Here is a 20,103-nt window from a genome sequence, read left to right as displayed (position 1 = left end):
GTGTGTCCTCAGAGTCAGTGCAGACAGTGTGTCCTCAGAGTCAGTGTGTGTCCTCAGAGTCAGTGTGTGTCCTCAGAGTCAGTGCAGACAGTGTGTCCTCAGAGTCAGTGCAGACAGTGTGTCCTCAGAGTCAGTGTGTCCTCAGAGTCAGTGCAGACAGTGTGTCCTCAGAGTCAGTGTGTGTCCTCAGAGTCAGTGTGTGTCCTCAGAGTCAGTGTGTGTCCTCAGAGTCAGTGTGTGTCCTCAGAGTCAGTGCAGACAGTGTGTCCTCAGAGTCAGTGTGTGTCCTCAGAGTCAGTGTGTGTCCTCAGAGTCGGTGTGTGTCCTCAGAGTCGGTGTGTGTCCTCAGAGTCAGTGCAGACAGTGTGTCCTCAGAGTCAGTGTGTGTCCTCAGAGTCAGTGTGTGTCCTCAGAGTCGGTGTGTGTCCTCAGAGTCAGTGTGTGTCCTCAGAGTCAGTGCAGACAGTGTGTCCTCAGAGTCAGTGTGTGTCCTCAGAGTCGGTGTGTGTCCTCAGAGTCAGTGCAGACAGTGTGTCCTCAGAGTCAGTGTGTGTCCTCAGAGTCAGTGTGTGTCCTCAGAGTCGGTGTGTGTCCTCAGAGTCAGTGTGTGTCCTCAGAGTCAGTGCAGACAGTGTCCCACATCACGTGATTCACTCAGTTTGTAGTACAGGGCCCTGATGTGACATCACAGTGGGCGTGGTTTCAGTGGGAGGACCAGATCATAATGGCAGATAATTTTTTATAATCTTTTTATTATTTTTAAACCATCAGCTCTGCAGCTTCTTCTTTTCTAAAAATTAAAAACTAAACAAAGACGATCGACGAGCTTTAAAAACTCGTCAGATTGTTATTGAGGCGTCAAACACGTAATAATATTGATTTAATCTTGAATAAAAGTCAAATCAGTTGTTTCATCACTATATAAAAATAAAGACACATAAAAACTCAACATGACTCGATATGCTTTAATACATTTTCTCATCGACTATTAAAAATCTATAGTTTTATTCACATTTAAGTGACGTTTACATGTGATTAATGTTTGTACATTTGTTTACATGAGAAACAGAAGAATAAGAGATGATGTTATCACCTTCTGATTTTTGATGATGTGTTGATATTTGATTAACGTGTTTGTACAAAAGTGTTTCTTTGAGTTTCTAATTGTTTTAATTCAAAGATCAATTTTCAATCATAAGAAACGTTTTAACAGAATTTTACTCTGGTTCAGTTTTAAATGTTCAGACATTAAAATGTGTTGATTTTTAAATGTAATGTTAAACAGTTTTAATATTTCATCTTAAATATGATTAAATATATTTTATCTGAGTTTAGACAGGAAGCAGGACAGACACCAGACCTTCAGAATAAAACAAAAGCAAATGAAAATCAACAAAATGTTTGTGTTGAGCCAACACAATTATATTTACTACTCTTATTTTGACAGTCTGCAGCCTCAGCAGTGATAACTTCCTCCTCTTCATCACTGACTCCCTGAGCTCGTCTTCATTCATCAGAGGTTAAAGGTCAAAGTAAAAAGTTTCAGATTTAAACTGGAAACTTAGATTTAAATTAAATCATGTTTTTATTTGTCAGTCGTGCCAGAAGCTTTTATTGTGAACATGAGTCACCTTTCAAAGTAAAGTGTTTATTAAAGGGTCAGTTTGTAGTCAGTGACATCTAGTGGTGAAGCTGTTTACTACAACCAAGTGAATACTAGTGTGCTCTCTCTACTTGATAATAATGTAGTAGAATCTACGGTGGCCCTCAGGGGCCATTACAACATGCAAGTCTCTGAGATGAAAGACTGATTATTATTTTAATAAAAACTTTATTTAAATAAATCTAAACTCTTAATTAAATTAAATCACTGAGCTCATTGTAACAAAAAAATTCAGCTTTATCAACACCTCCTGCAGATCGACACATGCTCGACACACACAAACTCCAGTTTCAAAATAAAATCTCATAAAAAAAAAACGACCTCTGACCTGATCTGACTCATCACAGTGATGTAGGCGTGTACTCCGGGTATGTAGGTACACTGTGACATCACTACTGGGCGTGGCTACAACTGCAGTAAAGTTTTACAGTTCAATGGCTTTAAGGGATAGTTCACCCAAAAATGAAAATTCCCTCATTATCTCCTCACCACTATGATTACATTTAGCTGACACTTTTATCCAAAGCGACTTAAATTACAATGAGTGCATTCAGCATCTATGGAGGGAAAGTAACACAACACGCCTCCATCCTGCTCCTGTGACGTCATCAAGTGTCTGCAAGCCCCGACATTCAGATTCAACAGGAAACGACGTCATTTACACCAAGTTTTAAGCCTAAAAGTCTCTGATAGCGTCCTACGAGTCTTCATGTCCTCACAGAAACACCATCCTGAGGCTACATCCTCTGGCATGGCTATTGCTGGTTGTGTAAATAGAACTCGTAAATACGTATAAATGACGTGGTTTTTAGTTGAATTTGAATGTCGGGGCTTGTGGACACCTGGATGACACCACACAAGCAGTATGGAGGCTTGTAATGTTTTTTCTCTTGTTTTATTACGTCTGAAGGTCGTGGAGGCTAAAACAGCGTTTACCCCTGAAGCTCAAACTTTTATGGAATCAAACACCTCACCCACCCTCCATCGTAGTGAAGAATGAGGGACTTTACAGAGAACGATGCCTTTAAAACACTCTTATAAACAGGAAGCTAAAAGGTTGTGCTCTTTTAATTTAAAGGAGCTGCAGCTGTTGTCTCTTTGGTTTGGAACCAATCTGTTCTAGCACCTCCGTCAGACGTCGCCCACGTCAAAGGCCCTCATCAGAAGGTCCAGGTCCCCGACGTTGGCAGCCTGGAACAGCTCTGGTTGGTCCATCATGGAGATGGCGATACGCAGCGCCGCCCAGATGTTGGCCGACATCTGCTGGTGGCTGCAGCGCTGACTCCGCCTCTGCTGGTTCAGAGCTGTCAGGAAGTTACTAACCGCCTCCCTGTAGGACCGGGACCACAACCAGATCAGTTTATTTTCATGTAATCAAACGTTTTTAAAACCTTGTTCATTTATTCAAAGTCACACATTTAAATTAATTTTTATGTATGTATATATATATTTTTATGTGTATATATATATATATGTGAACATTAAGGCTCCCTCACTTTACTGAGCAGTGTACTTATGTAAAATCGAGAATTTAATTTAAAGTTCTCCTCCTCACCTACATACGGCAGCATCAAACCTTAAGGAGCTCATCGTACCATATCACCACTAGAGCCCTGAGCTCCCAGAATTCAGTCTGTTGTCCCTCAAGTCTAAAAGTAGAGGAGGAGCCAGAGAGGAGGAGTCAGAGCGATGAGCATCAAGCTCCTCTCCTGTGGAATCATCTCAGGTTCAGTTCTGGAGACAGACTCCCTCTTTACGTTTAAGATTCAAACTTCCTCCATGACGAAAGTTTAGTTAGAGCTGGTCCAGGTTTGTCTTGGACCTGCTCCAGTTCTGCTGCTGGAGGTCTAGAATGTGGAGCACACAGGACACATGGAGCTTCTCTTTCCTCTTCTCCATCTTCATCACATTAATGTCTCATCAACATGTTACTGTCGTCACTTCTCCACCAGAGTCCTGCTGCTTCATCGTCCACAGATCCACATGGTGGACGATGATCACAGACTGATCAACAACATGTCTCCTCAGAGACTTCCTGACAGTAACTCCTCTCTTCATCACCTTCCATCAAGCTTCTAACTGTTTCCTCTAACCAGTGCTGGAGCTACTCTTCTGTGTCTGACCTTCTCAGTTACACGTGGCGTCTACTGCACCTGTGTCCGTCCTGGGAGACGGGTCCTCACGTGTCTCTGAGGTCTCTACGTTCTTTTCCCTGTTGAAAGGTTTTTTAGTAGTTTTACTCTTGTTGAGTTAAGAACAGATGAGGTCACAGCTCGTTAACCCTATGAGACAAACTGTGATTTGTGAATATGAGCTGTACAAACAACATTTGTACTAATATAAATGTGTGTGTGTGTGTGTGTGTGTGTGTGTGTGCTGTATAATGAGTGTGTAGAAGGAGATGTGTCACCTGTGAGCTCCCAGGTTGATGCATGTGATTCCCAGGTTGTATCTAGAGCGGATGAATCCCGGCTGCAGCTCCAGAGCGCGGGTGTACGCCTCCACCGCCTCCTCGCTGCGGTTCCCGTTCGCCAGCGTCGCCCCGAGACGGTTCCACAGCAGGTAGTCCTGAAGAGACACCAGACCGAGGTCATCGCCATGATGTTATCAGAGGTCAGCCAGGTGACGAATGTGCGTGTTTGTGTGTGTGTACTGAATGTGTGTACCTGTGGTCTGACGGACAGCGCTGCAGTAAAAGCCTCCACTGCTTTGTTGAAGTCGGAGCTGAGATTAAAGAGAACACCGAGTCCAGTCTGAAGATCTGGATCCACAGAGTCCAGATTTAACAGAACCGCATCCTGGAAGAGGAGCAACACACTCTGCAGCTCAAACCTACACACACACACACACACACACACACACACACACACACACACACACACACACACACACACACACACACACACACACACACACGGTTATATGAAATGTTGTACTGCTCCTTTAATGACTCACTGGATAAGTGTCACAGAACTGGATGGAATCATCTCCATGGTAACAACCAGAGAGGCTCGTGGGTAATGTAGTGTTGAGACGATAACATGAACCTGCAGCTTCCTGTCAGGTGTTCATACCTGGCCGGTGTGAAGGTGTGGGGGCCCCTGCGTGGCGTGGCCGGTGAACCCTGTAGCGGGCTCCTGTGCTCCAGGACCAGGTGTTTGTATCGTGGGTTGTTACTGATCCAGCGGCGCAGGGCGTCACACGCCTCTCGCTGCATGCTGCTGTTGGTGAAGCTGACGGCAAGCGCCATGAGAGCCAGGAGGTTGTTTGGGTGGAGCTCCAGACACCTGCAGCAGGTGAGACAGGTGAACTCATTCATCTGAATATGTCTGACATTAATAATAAAAACAGTATAATAGCACCTCTCACCTCTGCAGGGACACGATGGCGGCCTGTTCGTTCTCGTTCTCAGCCTGAGTCGTTCCCAGAAGCTGCCACGCCTGAAAACACACAAAGAAGAGTTGGTCAAGGACTCGTCTCCGCCGCCTGTTCCACCAACACACAGCAGGTTCCATTCATGCACCTTATTTTGAAATGTTCAAAACATTTCCACCCAAACTAACCGATATATTATCTGGTCTGATTTATTGACCAACACTGACCAAGCACAGACGTACGAGTTAATATGAAATGTTTTGTTTGTCGTCATTTAGCAATTAGAAATAAATTGAAAAGAAAAAGTGTTTCATACAAAATTTGGCAACAATAGTTTATACATAAAATCAAGAATATCAATCCTCAGAAGTTTTTTTCTCCTTCTGAGTCAGACACCACAAACTCACTGTCATTGATTCATCTTCCACTGATCAATCGTTGAATACTGAACGACAGATTTATGAAAAGAATTCACCTCAGAGTCCAGCGGGTCCTGTAAAATGGCGGACTCCAGCAGCAGGACAGCGGCATTCAGGTCTCCGTCCCGAGCTTTCTCCTGACCCTCGGCAAAGGCGTTGGGCCACTCTCTGTACGGGTTGTTAGCGTTGAAGTAGTAACCCTGAACAAAACAAACTCTGATTTTCAAATGACCACAGACGTCAGAAGAAAATGTCAGTGATCGCTGGAGTTCCACAGGGCACAACGCTGGGGCCTCTTTTATTTCACATTTACACACTTTCATCCTCAATTCATACAAAACTATGAAATCATAGATCACTGCTGCAACAATTATTATATTAGACTGAGACTTGGACCAAAATCTTTATTTTAGTATTTAGTAATTATTTGAATGTTTTGTTTTGTACCAGAAGTTAAAAAGTACAATAACATATTCACTGTGATGTTACATCAAAAGAATAAAATAGATCTGTCACATTCTAATTATTGTCAGGTTACGCAGAAGACACTTTCATTTATGACACTGTACAAATCAAAGTGTCAGAATTTAACCAACAAACGAAGAAAAGCATCAAATGTCTCGTCGTCAAAGTTCAACATCAAAAACAGAAGAGTTGGTCCAGAGCTTCTCCAGAGTTTGTTTCACAGCTGAACAACTCAGCAGCAGGTTTTCTGCTCAGACTCCTTCACAACAGATCATTGACAGCACAGAGACAGCTGTTAAAAGTCACTCATGACCTTTTCATGGCCTCAGATGATGGACTTGTCTCTGTCCTCGTCCTGTTGGATCTTAGTGCAGCATTTGACACCATAGATCATAAGATCACAGAGACTAGAACAACATGAAGGGATCAGAGGAACATCAGACTGGTTTCAATCAAATCTATCAGATAGATTTCAGTTTGTTAACGTCAACAATGCCCCCCCACCCCCCATGCACATGCAAGTTAGTCATGGAGTTCAACAAGGTTCTGTCCTTGGACCGATACTCTTCACCTTATATATGCTCCCTTAGGCAACATCATCAGAAAGCTCCACAGACTCTTCCATTGTTACGCAGACGACACCCAGCTGTACATTTCTCTGAAGCCTGATGAATCTAATCACTTAGTTCAACTTCAGGAACGTCTCCAGAACATCAAGGCCTGGATGAGCCAGAACTTCTTGCTTCTAATTCAGACTGAGGTCGTTGTCATTGACCCTCAACATCTCAGAGAATCACTGTCTGAACAGAGTCACCTTGGTGTCAGTTTGTCCTCCAGCTCCACTGTGAGGAACCTTGAGTTATGTTGGACCAGGACATTTGACCAACACATAGAACAAGTCTCTAGGACAGCTTTCTTCCACCTGCACAATATTAAGAACATTAGAAACATCCTGTCTCAGAAGGACGCTGAGAAACTCGTCCATTTGTTCTCTAGACTAGATTAACTCTTTATTATCAGGACGTCACAGGAAGTCTGAGAAAGGTCTCCAGTTGGTCAAAGTGCTGCAGCAGAGTGCTGACAGGAAGTAGAAGGAGACATCATATTACTCCTGTCTTCTCTACATCAGCTCCCTGTAAAATCCAGAAGATCAAGATCCTGCTCCTCACATTTAAACCTTAACAATCAAACCTTCATACGTCAAAGAGCTGATAACACCGTGTCATCCAGAAAGATCAGTTCACTACCAAAACACAGGTTCTCCTGTGGTTCTAGAGTCTGTAAGAGGAGAACAGGAGGTAGAACCTTCAGCTACCAGGCTCCTCTCCTGTGGAACCAGCTCCCACTCTGGGTTCTAGAGTCTGTAAGAGGAGAACAGGAGGTAGAACCTTCAGCTACCAGGCTCCTCTCCTGTGGAACCAGCTCCCACTCTGGGTTCTAGAGTCTGTAAGAGGAGAACAGGAGGTAGAACCTTCAGCTACCAGGCTCCTCTCCTGTGGAACCAGCTCCCACTCTGGGTTCTAGAGTCAGTAAGAGGAGAACAGGAGGTAGAACCTTCAGCTACCAGGCTCCTCTCCTGTGGAACCAGCTCCCACTCTGGGTTCTAGAGTCTGTAAGAGGAGAACAGGAGGTAGAACCTTCAGCTACCAGGCTCCTCTCCTGTGGAACCAGCTCCCACTCTGGGTTCTAGAGTCTGTAAGAGGAGAACAGGAGGTAGAACCTTCAGCTACCAGGCTCCTCTCCTGTGGAACCAGCTCCCACTCTGGGTTCTAGAGTCTGTAAGAGGGGAACAGGAGGTAGAACCTTCAGCTACCAGGCTCCTCTCCTGTGGAACCAGCTCCCACTCTGGGTTCAGGAGTCAGACACCATCTCTACATTTAAAGTTAAATTAAAACGTTCCTCTTTGATAAAGTCTAAAGTTCCCCCCCCCACACACACACACTCATTTATTTATTTTAATACATGTCAATGATTATGTTTGTCCTCCCATTGTCTCTCTCTCTCTTCTCTCCACTCTTTTTTGTTTGTGAGAATGAAACTAGTGAATGAAGAACAGAAGGAAGATGAAAGTGTGAATCTGATTCAGCAGAGTGAACAGATGTTTGACATCATGTCGACATCAAATCAACGTCACCTCCGTCACCATGGTGATGTAACACCCAAGCAGAGACGGGATTATTTCGGATTACTGAGGATTCAATCGACAGATTAATACCACGAACGTCCCCCTCAGTAATAATCTGTCATTGTTAAAAACTCTCACTTTGTATCAATGAGTCTGAATGAACAAAGAGAAATGTGAAATGCAGTCTGGGAAACTCAGCAGGTCCAGGTTTACTTCAGGTCATCTGGCACGAATACAGATGTACAGGTCTACAAGGCCCAGGGTTCAAACTCACCTTCTCCACAGGTGAGACGGTGGGCGGGATCGGCCGCTGATCCTCGGAGTCCTCCAGCCAGTTTCTCCGAGCGAGTTCCTCCCACTCTGCCTGCATCTTATCCCAGAACTCAGTGTCCGACTGAAAAACAGGCTCACGTCAACCAAATCCACATCAGCATGATTTCAAACAACAAAATGTTGGGCTTTTTTCATTGTGTTTTTTAATAAGGGTCTCATAAACTGATCCTGCAGAACCGGACTAGGTTCAGATCAGTTCCTTTGAGTCGAATGATGCAGGATCATGGATTTGTTCTTACAGAACCTCAGTTCCACAGCTTGAATTCAGAGCCTGTCAGAGCCAATCAGCTTCATGATAACATGAGAGTTCTTGACTTGGGAAGTCACAGTGACCTTTGACCTCTGACCCCTGAAATTGAATACTTAAGTCAAATATTTCAGTTAAATAAACAGAAGGTTCCTGTTGATAAATGTTCTGACGCCTGGTTTCTGTGTTTTCTCTGACCGACTGTAAACGTTTCACTCTGACCTCGTCTCCGAGGATAAAAACATCAGGAAGAGGTTTTAATCAGCGGCTCATCAATCAGAGCGGACGTTGTGATTGGTTGACAGAGGATTGAAGAGCAGAACATCACAAACTCATCCACACCAATCAACTCAGATGATGTGTGTGTGTGTGAGTTTGTGAGTGTGCGTGAGTTTGTGTGAGTTTGTGAGTGTGTGTGTCAGTGTGTACTTCGACAGCAGCCTTAGCTCTGACAAACTCGTCCTCCTGAGACTCGTTTCTGTTCAGAACGCAACGAGTTCGTCTTCGCTGTCTGGACGCCCCACAGTCCTAAACAAACAAACAAACACACACACACACACACACACACACACACACACACACACAGACACTTGTGAGAGTCTTTAAAAGGCAGCTCAGGTAATACTACTAAAAAAGTAGTACTATAGTGTGAGTAGTGGTACTGCAGTAGTATTACAGTGTGAGTAGTGTTACTGCAGTAGTACTACAGTGTGAGTAGTGGTACTGCAGTAGTACTACAGTGTGAGTAGTGGTACTGCAGTAGTATTACAGTGTGAGTAGTGGTACTGCAGTAGTACTACAGTATGAGTAGTGGTACTGCAGTAGTACTACAGTGTGAGTAGTGGTAGTACCTGTGGTGACGAGGTGAAGCTGTGGACGCTCTTGGTCCCTGGATCAGTCTTGAACTCTGCCGACCTGCAGCAGGAACATACAGAGCTGTTGTTAGCGTTAGCACCACCTAGAGGCAGCAGTGATCACTCCAGCAGAGATAATGATTTTTACCACAGCAGTTCACTGGAGGAGTGATGGGAGGTGCATCTATTCTCATGTGTCCTCCTATGTCCTCCGTCCTCCACGTCCAGATTCACCTCATTCCATTTGTCCAGAGGAGACGACAGACTGACTGTAACCATGACAACGAAACGATGAGTAGCAGGAAGTTAGTCTCATCAGAGTAAAAGCTCAGATTAAAAAGCTTTTAACAAAATGAGCGGGGGCGGGGTTCCCTTACCTGAGTCCAGTGACATCCGCTCAGGTGTTGTGTGTCGGACGGGCAGGTGATCCACCTCCACCTGGATCAGCTCTGTCTCCTCAGGACATGCTCGGCGTCGAGGACTCATCGAGCTGCCCTTCCTCCTCAGAGGACTCCTCTTCCTCCCCCCACTGACCTCCCCCGGCTCGCTGAGGTCCACGAGGTCCAGAGCTGTGGACAGAACTGATGGACAGAAAGAGGGACAGGAGGATGGGCAGGAGGACAGTCAGGAGGATGTTATATTATTAAGATTTGAAACATCCCGTCTCAAAAGGACGCTGAGAAACTCTCTAGACTAGATTACTGTCCAAAGTGCTGCAGCAGAGTGCTGACAGGAAGTAGAAGGAGACATCATATTACTCCTGTCTTCTCTACATCAGCTCCCTGTAAAATCCAGAATATCAAGATCCTGCTCCTCACATTTAAACCTTAACAATCAAACCTTCATATGTCAAAGAGCTGATAACACCGTGTCATCCAGAAAGATCAGTTCACTACCAAAACACAGGTTCTCCTGTGGTTCTAGAGTCTGTAAGAGGAGAACAGGAGGTAGAACCTTCAGCTACCAGGCTCCTCTCCTGTGGAACCAGCTCCCACTCTGGGTTCTAGAGTCTGTAAGAGGAGAACAGGAGGTAGAACCTTCAGCTACCAGGCTCCTCTCCTGTGGAACCAGCTCCCACTCTGGGTTCAGGAGTCAGACACCATCTCTATATTTAAAGTTAAATTAAAACGTTCCTTTTTGATAAAGTCTATAGTTCTGGATCAGGAGAGTCCTGAGGGAGATTTCCCATCATGCACTGAGTGCTTCTCTCCTTCATTCTGTCTCTCTGCCTCACTTATTTTTTACTAAATGTCACTGACTTCGTGTGATTATTATCATTGTTTTCATGAAAACAACTCGTAAAAGCTGAATCTGATGATGCACCACTGCCTCTCTCTCTCTCTCGCTCTCTCTGAGTATTAAATAAATAAATAAAGTTCACTGCTCATTGATTGTTACGCTGTTTAACTGGTATTTATATCAATTACTAATAAGTCAAATAATCAATTAAAGGAACTGATGAGATTTGATCACAAATAGAACAGCAGCGTTCAGCCGTCCACATACTTTAGGCCACATTGATTAATGAATATGAGCTGCAGCGGTCACTGTGACCTTCATCACGCTGACACTCGACCACAGTTTGATTCTGATTTCAGCAGTGCCTCTGATTTTGGTCTCGGTTACAGAAACAAAGAGAAGGTCAGAGGTGTGAATAACGGACGCTGCAGGTGACAGATGGTCACAAAGCAGGAAGGAGGTCGGCCAAGGACAGGAAGTAAGAGACAAATGAGGAGGACACAGGAAGTTAGAAAGTTAGAAAACAACAGAGTGAGGAAAGGAGGAGGAGAAGGAGCATGAGTCTTTAACATCACGTCAGAGGATCCAAGGAACCAGGAACGCCACATGAGCAGCAAGCAGCTGATCTGATTGGCTCTCTGTGCACCTGAGTGTCCTATAGGCTGGAAACAAAGATCTTCTGGTGATGATGTCATTTGCAATAAAAGTCGGTGCAGTGGTGATCATGGAGTGAAGTCGTTTTCAGACGTGAGCTCCAGGTAGAATCCAGAGACTCGTCTCCAGAGTTCATGTTTCACAGCTGAACAACTCAGCAGAAGGTTTTCTGCTCAGACTCGTTCACAACAGAATCAAATCCTCCTCGTTCTTTTCTTTTCGTTTAAGGAGTCGTCATGTCGTCCATCTTTATTTACAGTCTGATGTATGGTGATTGTTGTGGGTGCACTGAGTGTGTGTGTGATGATCATTAGTGAGTCAGGACTCTACCTGCTGTGTTGGTGGTGAGGGGTCGGGAGGAGGCGGTGTCGCTACGGCTCTCTGACAGGAAGTCATCGATGGAAGGACTCAGCAGGGGGCGACTCTCCTGCTGCTCGCTGACCAGCTGCAGAGAAACGAGGAGACATGTCTGAAACACTGAGGAGGAAGAAAACGATCATTGTCCTGAAGTAAAGTTCATCCTGATCCTGTTTCAATTTTAAAGAACAGCTAATAAAAAGAAAGAAATCTATTCAAACAAACCAAACGAGCAGACGCTTCAGTCACTGTGACTTTTTACTTATTACAGGATAAAGGATTCATCACAAACATGAATAATTATAAGAAGAAGAAGAAGACGCATGTCATCAGCTGCAGCTTGAAATCAGGCTCCAACTGTCTACAGTTTGTTTCAAAATAAAAGCAGCTGAATTGACTGTAATCAGCTCCTGTTCTTTCAAAGTAAAAGAAGCTGATTTGACAGTGAACTCAGTGATGAACAGATGGTTGTGACTCAATCACTGTGACACTGAAGGAAACTTAAAAAACATTGAGATTCTACATGAAGGTCTGCAGTAGAAGGAAAGTCTCTGACGACAAATATGAAACAGGATGTGAAAGAGTTCTGGGTCTGGAATCGATTTGATTCCAGGTTGAACCACCTGAAACTTGTCGACAGGAGTCTGAACCAAACCAACACAGAAGTCAAATGTCTCCGTTCACTCTGTTTTCATTCGTTGCATTAATTCACACCTGGCAGCCAGTCGGACACGCCCCCTAACAAAACCAAGTGAGAACAGAGGCCGACAGCGGTTGACCAATCAGAACAGAAGGGACCAGCTGATCTAACGGACTTTCTCCAGTTTGATTCTCACGTGAACGACACAGCAGCAGATTCAGGTGAGGAGCAGCAGACAGGAAGTATGTTTGAATTCTGCTGCAGAGATCAGATGTTTGGTTTTCCAGTTGACATGTGGACATATTCAATCTCCTGCTCTGATCTCACATCGACTCCTTTGGCCTTTCTATGGACTTTATACTCGGGGGGGTCTGACTGAGAAAGTCAGTAGAAACTCTGGAGGCTCGCAAACAAACACCTAGTGCAGAGGATCTCTGAGCTCAGTGCAGGTCTGAAAGCAGCTACCAACTATTTACTGCGAGTTAGACATCAAACTCCTGCTTGTGCAAATATATTGATTCATTAAAAAAATCTAAATATCAGGTGATTAGATTTAGGGCCAAGTGTTCAGGCTTTATAGCCCTCGAACACCCTCACTTCAAACTTTAAAAAAAAAAGGATTATCATGCAAAATAAAGATCGTTACCATGCTAACACTAGCGCTAGCAATCTTTTTTTTACATGATAATCTCGTATATTCATATAAGTTCATATCCCACCCCCCTCTTTGAAGACACACGATGCTCTTAGTTGACCCAGCGTGTAGCAACGATGTTACTGAACTAAACTGCTGATGACACAGCGTCCTGCAGGTTTCATACAGAGCATGCTAGCAGCCGCTGCTTTGATTCAAACGTGAAATAATGACGAGCATCCGAGCTTTTGAACTTCAAATGTCATAGATTCACCTGCGTTAGCACAGACGTTACTTGGATATTAAAGGTTCGTCACTTTAGTAACTGCAAACAACAGCTTTGTTTTATTTAAGATCTCAACAACGTTATTACAATGACGTCTCGTCTGTTTACATCGATGACTGCTGATGATGTAACGGCTTCTTGAAGTGCTGTCCCAATTCATGGAGAAGATTTCGACCACTAACACTGTGACTCTGTTTCAAGGGGCAAGACAACCCTCGAAAACAAGGTGGGGGGTTAGGGTTAGGCAGAAGGGGTGGAATGGAATTGGGCCTATGACTCCTGCACAGTGGTGAGCACTAGAGCTGTGGACATTTCTTGATTCTTAGAAGCACCGCGACATGGACGACTCTGCATCCAGGCAGAGACAGGTCATAAAAACATGAATAATTATAACACCACTGCTTCAGCACAGACGCACATTAAAGATCCGGTAGTTACGTTCAGGACTGACGTTTACTTTGTGTTTGTTTGATTCTCTAGAGTTTATGAGACACAAGTTTAAAGCTGCTACACAACAAGAGAAGTGACACGACACAGTCAGGACGTCAGGGTTAAGACAGAATAAGCGACGCCCCATTTATCCAGGAACATTATGAATTCATCAGGTTTTTATAAAAATCAGTTCTACATGATTAGAAAACATCGGAGGAGCAGAGTCACTTGTTGACCTGCAGAGTAATGCACCTCAGTGCAGTGGTGCTGCCAAGGAGGACCAGAGGGACCAAAGGGGCCATCTTGATACAGTGAAGGATATAATCTGAGTTTGTCGTTTTAGATCTTAGGTGTAGCTCACAAGTCTAAACTGAATCAAATCCAATCAGTGTGTAGACCACCGTCATAGACTTACTGTTACTTGCTGATTTATGAATTGAAAACCTTATTTTGTAGATGATAGCACACTTGTTATAACAGTAACAGTCTATCGTACTTCTAAATAAAGAGGAAGTTCATATCTGACTGACTTTAATAACTAATATTGATGAACTGATGAAAACGCGCAGTCTTTTATTGTGGCTGTGATACATTGAATCAATGTTTCCTGTGTTGTAGTTGCTATGATGATAAACCTAGTTTATGTGAACTGTTGACTTTATAACAATTGCGTGAGTGTGATAAAATAAATTGTTAAGTAAGTCGGAGATGTTCTACCGTACACTACTTTTAGTTTTAAAACATTTTTTTCATAAATAATTATGAGAAGTGCCCTTTTTCTCACTTGAGCCCCTGCCCCCGAAATGTCTGTGCACATCCCTGCTGTGAAACATCAAAGGCAAAAAGCAGAATCATCCAATAAGACGCGGAGACAGTTTGAAGTGAGAACAAACACAAATAACGTTTAGACAATAAGCACCAACAACAGTCTCATTCAGATTCATGTTTTTACTCCAGAATATGAATTACTATTAATATTAGGATTTTAATACTCAATTTAAAAAATGATTTTAAGTTTCAGGAAAAACAAGAAGAAAAGAAAAATTAATCTCTGATAGTGCCAGATAACAAACAAGCGTGGTCGTCATGCCAACCTTGGTTGTCACGGTGAGGAGGGGGTTTCCTTCAGAGGAGGCCTTTTTACCAGGAAGCTCCTTCAGCACCATGGCAACGACCCTTTCACCTTTGCCCTACAACAGGTAGATCAACAGGTTGATTCAGACGCTGACAACTTCTTCTGGTTGTAATTCAGGTTCAGGGTCGTCTGACAGAAAAAGTTTACGTGCGTTTCTGTCGAGACAAACACCTGAAACTGGATTGACTTTCACAGGTGACGTCGAGTTCACACGTTTAACGACCTCGCGAAAAATCAAGAACAAGTTTTCATCGTAAACATGTTTCTACAACGTGAACATGATGAATCCTGAGTCAGCTCTTCATTTCTCTATATAACACCAACGTTCTGGTATTATAGGGACGCTGTGACATTCACGTCCTTCACCGGGATCAAACCTGTGACGTCTAACAAACACACTTTCATCACTCCAGTCTCATCTGTCACGGGTTTAGCCGAGTTTAGCATAACACTGGAAACAACTAGCTGCTAGCCAGTGCTATGCTAGCATCAAAACAGCTACACTATCCAACAGTATCTTAGCATATACAAGGATGAAGATACAAGGAAACGATAATGACACAATGCTCCAGATCGAGAAATGATCCAGAAACAAACATCTGGATCCGAGGTAAGACCCAGATTCAAGGACACACATTCAAACACAGGTCAATGGTCCAGGTACAGAGGTAAAAAACACAAAAGGATCTAGATCCAGTCACAACATAGATACAAGGATCTAGATCCAGCCAGGACATAGATACAAGGATCTAGATCCAGTCACAACATAGATACAAGGATCTAGATCCAGTCACAACATAGATACAAGGATCTAGATCCAGCCAGGACATAGATACAAAGATCTAGATCCAGTCACGACATAGATACAAGGATCTAGATCCAGCCACAACATAGATACAAGGATCTAGATCCAGCCACTACATAGATACAAGGATCTAGATCCAGTCACAACATAGATACAAGGATCTAGATCCAGTCACTACATAGATACAAGGATCTAGATCCAGCCAGGACATAGATACAAGGATCTAGATCCAGTCACAACATAGATACAAGGATCTAGATCCAGTCACAACATAGATACAAAGATCTAGATCCAGTCACTACATAGATACAAGGATCTAGATCGAGTCACGACATAGATACAAGGATCTAGATCCAGCCACTACATAGATACAAGGATCTAGATCCAGCCACAACATAGATACAAGGATCTAGATCCAGTCACAACATAGATACAAGGATCTAGATCCAGCCAGGACATAGATACAAGGATCTAGATCCAGTCACTACATAGATACAAGGATCTAGATCCAGCCAGGACATAGATACAAAGATCTAGATCCAGTCACAACATAGATACAAGGATCTAGATCCAGTCACAACATAGATACAAGGATCTAGATCCAGTCACAACATAGATACAAAGATCTAGATCCAGTCACAACATAGATACAAAGATCTAGATCCAGCCAGGACATAGATACAAAGATCTAGATCCAGTCACGACATAGATACAAGGATCTAGATCCAGCCACAACATAGATACAAAGATCTAGATCCAGTCAGGACATAGATACAAAGATCTAGATCGAGTCACGACATAGATACAAGGATCTAGATCCAGCCACTACATAGATACAAGGATCTAGATCCAGTCACAACATAGATACAAGGATCTAGATCCAGCCACTACATAGATACAAAGATCTAGATCCAGCCAGGACATAGATACAAGGATCTAGATCCAGTCACAAAATAGAGAAAAAGGATCTAGATCCAATCACACAATAGATAAAATGATCTAGATCCAATCACAACATAGATCAAGGTTCTAGATCCAGTCACAAAATAGAGAAAAAGGATCTAGATCCAATCACAACATAGATACAAGGATCTAGATCCAATCAAAAAAGAACACAAGGATCCAGATCCAGAAACAACATAAATACAAAGATCTAGATACATCACTACATAGGTAAAATTATCGAAATTCAATCATACAATATAGATAAAAAAGATCTAGACCCAATCCCACAGTAGATACAAGGATCTAGATCCAATCACAATATAGATAAAAAAGATCTAGACCCAATGACAACATAGATTCAAGGTTCTAGATCTAATCAAAACCTAGATAAAATGATCTAGATCCAATAACAAATCCAGATACAAGGATCTAAATCAGATCATATAATCTAGATCATGCTGCGGACACAAACTGTATGTAGATATAGAAACACAATCTAGATATGATACTAAAGGGTCAGTGTGTGTTTCATAAAAACAGAATTGTGTTCTTTTATTCAAACTGTGATCAGAAGTGTCCTGTGTAGTGCTGCAGCGCCACCACACAGCTGTGGCAGTTACTGCAGCTGTGACCGGCCGTGGTTCATCTCAGAGTTGAGACAGACGTGTGTTTTCAGAATGTCAGTGAACGCAGCACAAGGAGTTCATCAATAAAACATCAGCCACAGTTTTATTATTAGAACGAGTGAAACACATGAACCGTGACGAGATGCAACATGACGTGTCTGATTCAACACGCTACTGATGAACTGTGCGTGTGATGAAATTTGCGTGTGTGTGTACGTGTGTGTGTCTTCAAATCAATGAATCAATAAATCATTACAGTGATGGAGTAAAAACCAAAGACTTCATTGATGTAAAAAAAAAAATCATTATTACAAAGAGGAGTTGGCAGATGGAGTGATGGAAGTAACTGACTACTTTTACTCAAGTACAATTTTTGTATTTTGTGTCTTTTTATTTTCTGTTTGTTCACAATAAAAATAATGAATAAATGAATAATCTAATGATAAAAAACTGAAAGTTCTCTCTCTCTCTAATTCCCCACTCTGTCACAGTGTCGCTCGTCCAGCTCATCTGTGTGAGTGTGTGTGTGTGATTGTGTGATTGTGTGAGTGTGTGTGTGTGTGTTGTTGCTGGAGATGCTGTCAGACTAAAAATAACCTGCTGAGCAAACAGTCTTCCATCATCCCAACAGAGCTGCTGCTTAAAATCACATTGAAAGATCCTGACTCACACTCTCTATACTAATAAAACTATTCATACTATTAATACTTATAACGGTAATAGGTTTATCTATTTGCTACTGTACAGTGACTGAATAAAGAAAAGCAAAAGGATTTGCCCCTGAACAGAATCTGAGATGTTTCTTGGTCCGTGTCAATAACAAGGTTTCAATTACATCAGCAGCTTTTCTGTGATTGTCCTGAAAAACACTAGAAATAAAACATGGAGGTGAAACTGAGCCGAGGTCGACGACGACTGGAGGAAAATATTTGACCCCAGGAAGTTTAGATATTTATGATCCCACAGCTTCAACCTGTAATTAATCTTGTATGAGAGAGTTTCCCCTGAGACTCAGTCACACTGTAAATACAGAAGAGGACGACTACAGGACAAACTGCCCTTATATATATTCTTATACGTCTTTATATACAGTCAGTGTCTTTATATACAGTCAGTGATCGTCTTTATATACAGTCAGTGATCGTCTTTATATACAGTCAGTGTCTTTATATACAGTCAGTGATCGTCTTTATATACAGTCAGTGATCGTCTTTATATACAGTCAGTGATGGTCTTTATATACAGTCAGTGATGGTCTTTATATACAGTCAGTGATGGTCTTTATATACAGTCAGTGATGGTCTTTATATACAGTCAGTGATCGTCTTTATATACAGTCAGTGATCATCTTTATATACAGTCAGTGATCATCTTTATATACAGTCAGTGATGGTCTTTATATACAGTCAGTGATGGTCTTTATATACAGTCAGTGATCGTCTTTATATACAGTCAGTGATCATCTTCGTATACAGTCAGTGATCATCTTTATATACAGTCAGTGATCATCTTTATATACAGTCAGTGTCTTTATATACAGTCAGTGATCATCTTTATATACAGTCAGTGATGGTCTTTATATACAGTCAGTGATGGTCTTTATATACAGTCAGTGATCATCTTTATATACAGTCAGTGATGGTCTTTATATACAGTCAGTGATCATCTTTATATACAGTCAGTGATCATCTTTATATACAGTCAGTGATCGTCTTTATATACAGTCAGTGATCGTCTTTATATACAGTCAGTGATGGTCTTTATATACAGTCAGTGATGGTCTTTATATACAGTCAGTGATGGTCTTTATATACAGTCAGTGATGGTCTTTATATACAGTCAGTGATCATCTTTATATACAGTCAGTGATGGTCTTTATATACAGTCAGTGATCATCTTTATATACAGTCAGTGATCATCTTTATATACAGTCAGTGATCATCTTTATATACAGTCAGTGTCTTTATATACAGTCAGTGATCGTCTTTATATACAGTCAGTGATCATCTTTATATACAGTCAGTGTCTTTATATACAGTCAGTGATCGTCTTTATATACAGTCAGTGATCGTCTTTATATACAGTCAGTGATCATCTTTATATACAGTCAGTGTCTTTATATACAGTCAGTGATGGTCTTTATATACAGTCAGTGATCATCTTTATATACAGTCAGTGATCATCTTTATATACAGTCAGTGTCTTTATATACAGTCAGTGATCGTCTTTATATACAGTCAGTGATCGTCTTTATATACAGTCAGTGATGGTCTTTATATACAGTCAGTGATCATCTTTATATACAGTCAGTGATCATCTTTATATACAGTCAGTGTTGGTCTTTATATACAGTCAGTGATCATCTTTATATACAGTCAGTGATCATCTTTATATACAGTCAGTGATGGTCTTTATATACAGTCAGTGATCATCTTTATATACAGTCAGTGATCATCTTTATATACAGTCAGTGATCGTCTTTATATACAGTCAGTGATCATCTTTATATACAGTCAGTGATCATCTTTATATACAGTCAGTGATCATCTTTATCCAGGAGACTCACCTGGACCTGGTACATGTCTCAGATCAGCGGGACGCAGGTGGAGCTGCAGCCGCCAGGAGTCCACCGCAGCCCGGCTCCGCTGCACTGAGCCGCTCGGCTCTTAAAGCCCCGCGTCTGAGCTCCGGGTCCCGGTCCTCTTTGTCCCGTCACCGGAGCTGCGGACGCGTCGGGGTCCGGTTGTCATGTCGCGGTGTTCCGGTGGAGGGCGGGATCAAAACAAACCGAGCAGAGCCGAGTCTCCCCGAGCTGCTCCGAGGTCCAGCGTCCTGTGCGGCTTTTCACAATAAAAGCATGACTGTGGAG

At 42.5% G+C, this 20,103-nt stretch overlaps 1 protein-coding gene across 2 annotated transcripts; it reads right to left on the bottom strand.

Moving 5' to 3' along the window:
• Nucleotides 1-950: 950 nt before the first annotated feature.
• pex5lb (peroxisomal biogenesis factor 5-like b) lies at nt 951-20,077 on the bottom strand. 2 transcript variants are annotated; one of them, XM_020108941.2, is made up of 14 exons: nt 19,801-20,077; nt 14,818-14,913; nt 11,705-11,819; nt 9,859-10,062; nt 9,630-9,750; nt 9,479-9,542; nt 9,057-9,155; nt 8,322-8,441; nt 5,514-5,657; nt 5,033-5,103; nt 4,738-4,950; nt 4,330-4,495; nt 4,074-4,231; nt 951-2,993 (listed from the first exon to the last, which is right to left on the bottom strand). In XM_020108941.2, the coding sequence occupies exons 1-14, from the start codon at nt 19,813-19,815 to the stop codon at nt 2,795-2,797; spliced, it is 1,785 nt and encodes a 594-aa protein (XP_019964500.1). In that variant the 5' UTR covers nt 19,816-20,077; the 3' UTR covers nt 951-2,794. The 2 variants fall into 2 exon arrangements, with proteins under 2 accessions (XP_019964500.1, XP_019964501.1); XM_020108942.2 differs by lacking the exon at nt 14,818-14,913.
• Between the last annotated feature and the right edge of the window lie 26 nt (nt 20,078-20,103).

The sequence above is a fragment of the Paralichthys olivaceus genome, chromosome 16 (assembly GCF_024713975.1).
Source record: "Paralichthys olivaceus isolate ysfri-2021 chromosome 16, ASM2471397v2, whole genome shotgun sequence".
NCBI lineage: Eukaryota > Metazoa > Chordata > Actinopteri > Pleuronectiformes > Paralichthyidae > Paralichthys > Paralichthys olivaceus.
Note: the sequence above shows the minus strand (reverse complement) of the source record. Positions and strands in the feature narration are given on the sequence as shown.

What these genes read in the sequence shown, in the direction of transcription:
- pex5lb (XM_020108941.2), bottom strand. An exon ending in CCGTCTCACCTGTGGAGAAG is followed by an intron (nt 5,658 to 8,321) that starts GTGAGTTTGAAC and finishes TGTTTTGTTCAG; the next exon opens with GGTTACTACTTCAACGCTAA. An exon ending in ATCAACCTGGGAGCTCACAG is followed by an intron (nt 2,994 to 4,073) that starts GTGACACATCTC and finishes CCGGTCCTACAG; the next exon opens with GGAGGCGGTTAGTAACTTCC.